General features: G+C 42.4%; 1 protein-coding gene across 1 annotated transcript in view; it reads left to right on the forward strand.

Annotated features, from left to right (window-relative positions):
• The window catches only part of LOC102197613 (CUB domain-containing protein 1-like), a 6,625-nt gene extending 4,820 nt beyond the window's left edge, over positions 1–1,805 (forward strand). Inside the window, exons 4-6 of the mRNA XM_005744512.1 lie at positions 6–231; positions 852–927; positions 1,031–1,805. Coding sequence (XP_005744569.1) covers positions 6–231; positions 852–927; positions 1,031–1,463 — 735 coding nt within the window. The 3' untranslated portion in view covers positions 1,464–1,805. The remainder of the gene's footprint in view (positions 1–5; positions 232–851; positions 928–1,030) is intronic.
• The last annotated feature ends 64 nt before the right edge of the window (positions 1,806–1,869 follow it).

Below are 1,869 nucleotides of genomic sequence, written 5' to 3' on the forward strand. Positions count from 1 at the left end.
TTCAGTTTCTAAACCTCACACAGCCAGATTGTGTGAAGAAGGAAGTAGCAGTGGAGTACCACCAGAAAGGCAGGGTGACATCGGTTCTGGGGCTAAATGACACACAGCCGCTCCAGAACCAGGGAGACTTTTTGCTCACGCTGAGGAACTGCGAGATGGAGAGAGCACCTGCTGATTCTCCTGGACTCACTTTCACCCTCAAGGTGTCTTCTTACCCACCCCGTTCAAAAGGTCTGTATGTTATAAGCACTCACTCATTCATAGTTTGTACTTTCATTAACAATAAATACATGAGATGTTATTCCGAGTTACTCCCGGGGAAAATTTTTGCTTTTGGAAATCTAAAACTACTTTAATCGATTTTTGCATAAAGCTCTGTCATTGCATAATGTAGAAGATGTTTGAAGTGATGACCACAGAGAGCGAAAACAAGGCCCCAAATGTTACGTTTTCTTCCACTTATGCAGTTCAGGGTACACCCTGGGGAGGTCACAACACTGTATTTGAGCATGACTCCCCAGAGCAAACAGGTTAGGAAGGTATTTCAAACTTGATGGTCTGGGTAAAACCTCGTCATCACTAGGTCCAGATTTTTCCAAGACTTTGGTTTATGACAAAAAGAACTGCAGCACTGTGACCAGATCACATCAGCTTGATAACTTTAGCATTTGGTGTAAGGCACCACAGGAATATGAGGCTGTAGTGTAGCTTCACACTCGGGAGGATAAACGATAATTGAACGATTTTTCAGCTTCAGCAATTCTGTTTATTGTTGAATTCTTTTTTACAACCACTGCACAGTCGAAAATGTGATCCAAATGTTAACCAAGTTAATTGTTTCTCCTCTATAGCACCTTTAACCATCATCCTGGGTGTAGTGGCTACTCTGCTGGTCATTTCTGTCATAGTGCTAGTTGTAATGATTAGGTGAGTATTTCTATTATTTAGTGTGTTTTCAAAGGGGATGACCCATCGATAGCTGAATAAAACAGAAAATAATCCCAATCTTCTCTTTTTTCCCGCCAAACAGGAAGAACAAGAAGAAGAAGAAGAAGAAGAAGAAGAAGAAAGGCAATTATGAAGTTGCTGTCTATAATCCTAATGGCATCAACTTCTTACCAGGATACGAATCCCCAGACATGCTGGGGACTTGTAAAGATGATGAGTCCCATGTGTACGAAGAGATTGATGACACTCTCGTCTACACACACCTGCTGAAAAGGGGTGCAGAGACTGGCAACTATGAAGAAACATATAAACCTGTTTCAGGACACACAGACTCTCAAAAGCCACTGCTCTCATCACAGCAGGGCCCTCCACGCCCCAACAAGCCACCAAGCAAAATCCTAACCCCGGTGGACAATACAATTTACCAGAATATGATTTACCAGCCTAAGGATCAAAGTGAGGACGAACAGCTCCCGAATCTGGGGCCTCGACTGGAGCTAGAGGGAAGCAACTGAGCAGAAGACTGGACTCAGCTTTTTGATTTTTCTCTTGACCCACTTGAACTTTGGGATATTCGTTCCCTGTGTGATTGCTCGCTGTTCAGCCTCACAAAGCACCTTTTCTGTTGAGTGCAGCTTTTGCACTAAAGTGAGGCACACACAAACAACCTGTCTGCAGCTGTTACAACGTTTTGTCCCAGATTAAAGGCTCTTCGATTGCAAAAGTTGCTCTCAATCATCCCCTGTAGCTGCATCTGACATAAAACATATTTATTTCATAGTAAGGTCAAATATATTGCTTTTTTAATGTGTCACGATGGGATGAGTCCTTTGTCCTCATCGGAGACTAGTGGCATAATTCCCCTGCAATTAAACTGCATTTCAGTGTATTTTATTTTTAATTTCAGTGTAGTTATTTGAC

Source organism: Pundamilia nyererei, unplaced genomic scaffold, assembly GCF_000239375.1.
Source record: "Pundamilia nyererei isolate P.nyererei 1_Seehausen unplaced genomic scaffold, PunNye1.0 scaffold00144, whole genome shotgun sequence".
Lineage (NCBI taxonomy): Eukaryota > Metazoa > Chordata > Actinopteri > Cichliformes > Cichlidae > Pundamilia > Pundamilia nyererei.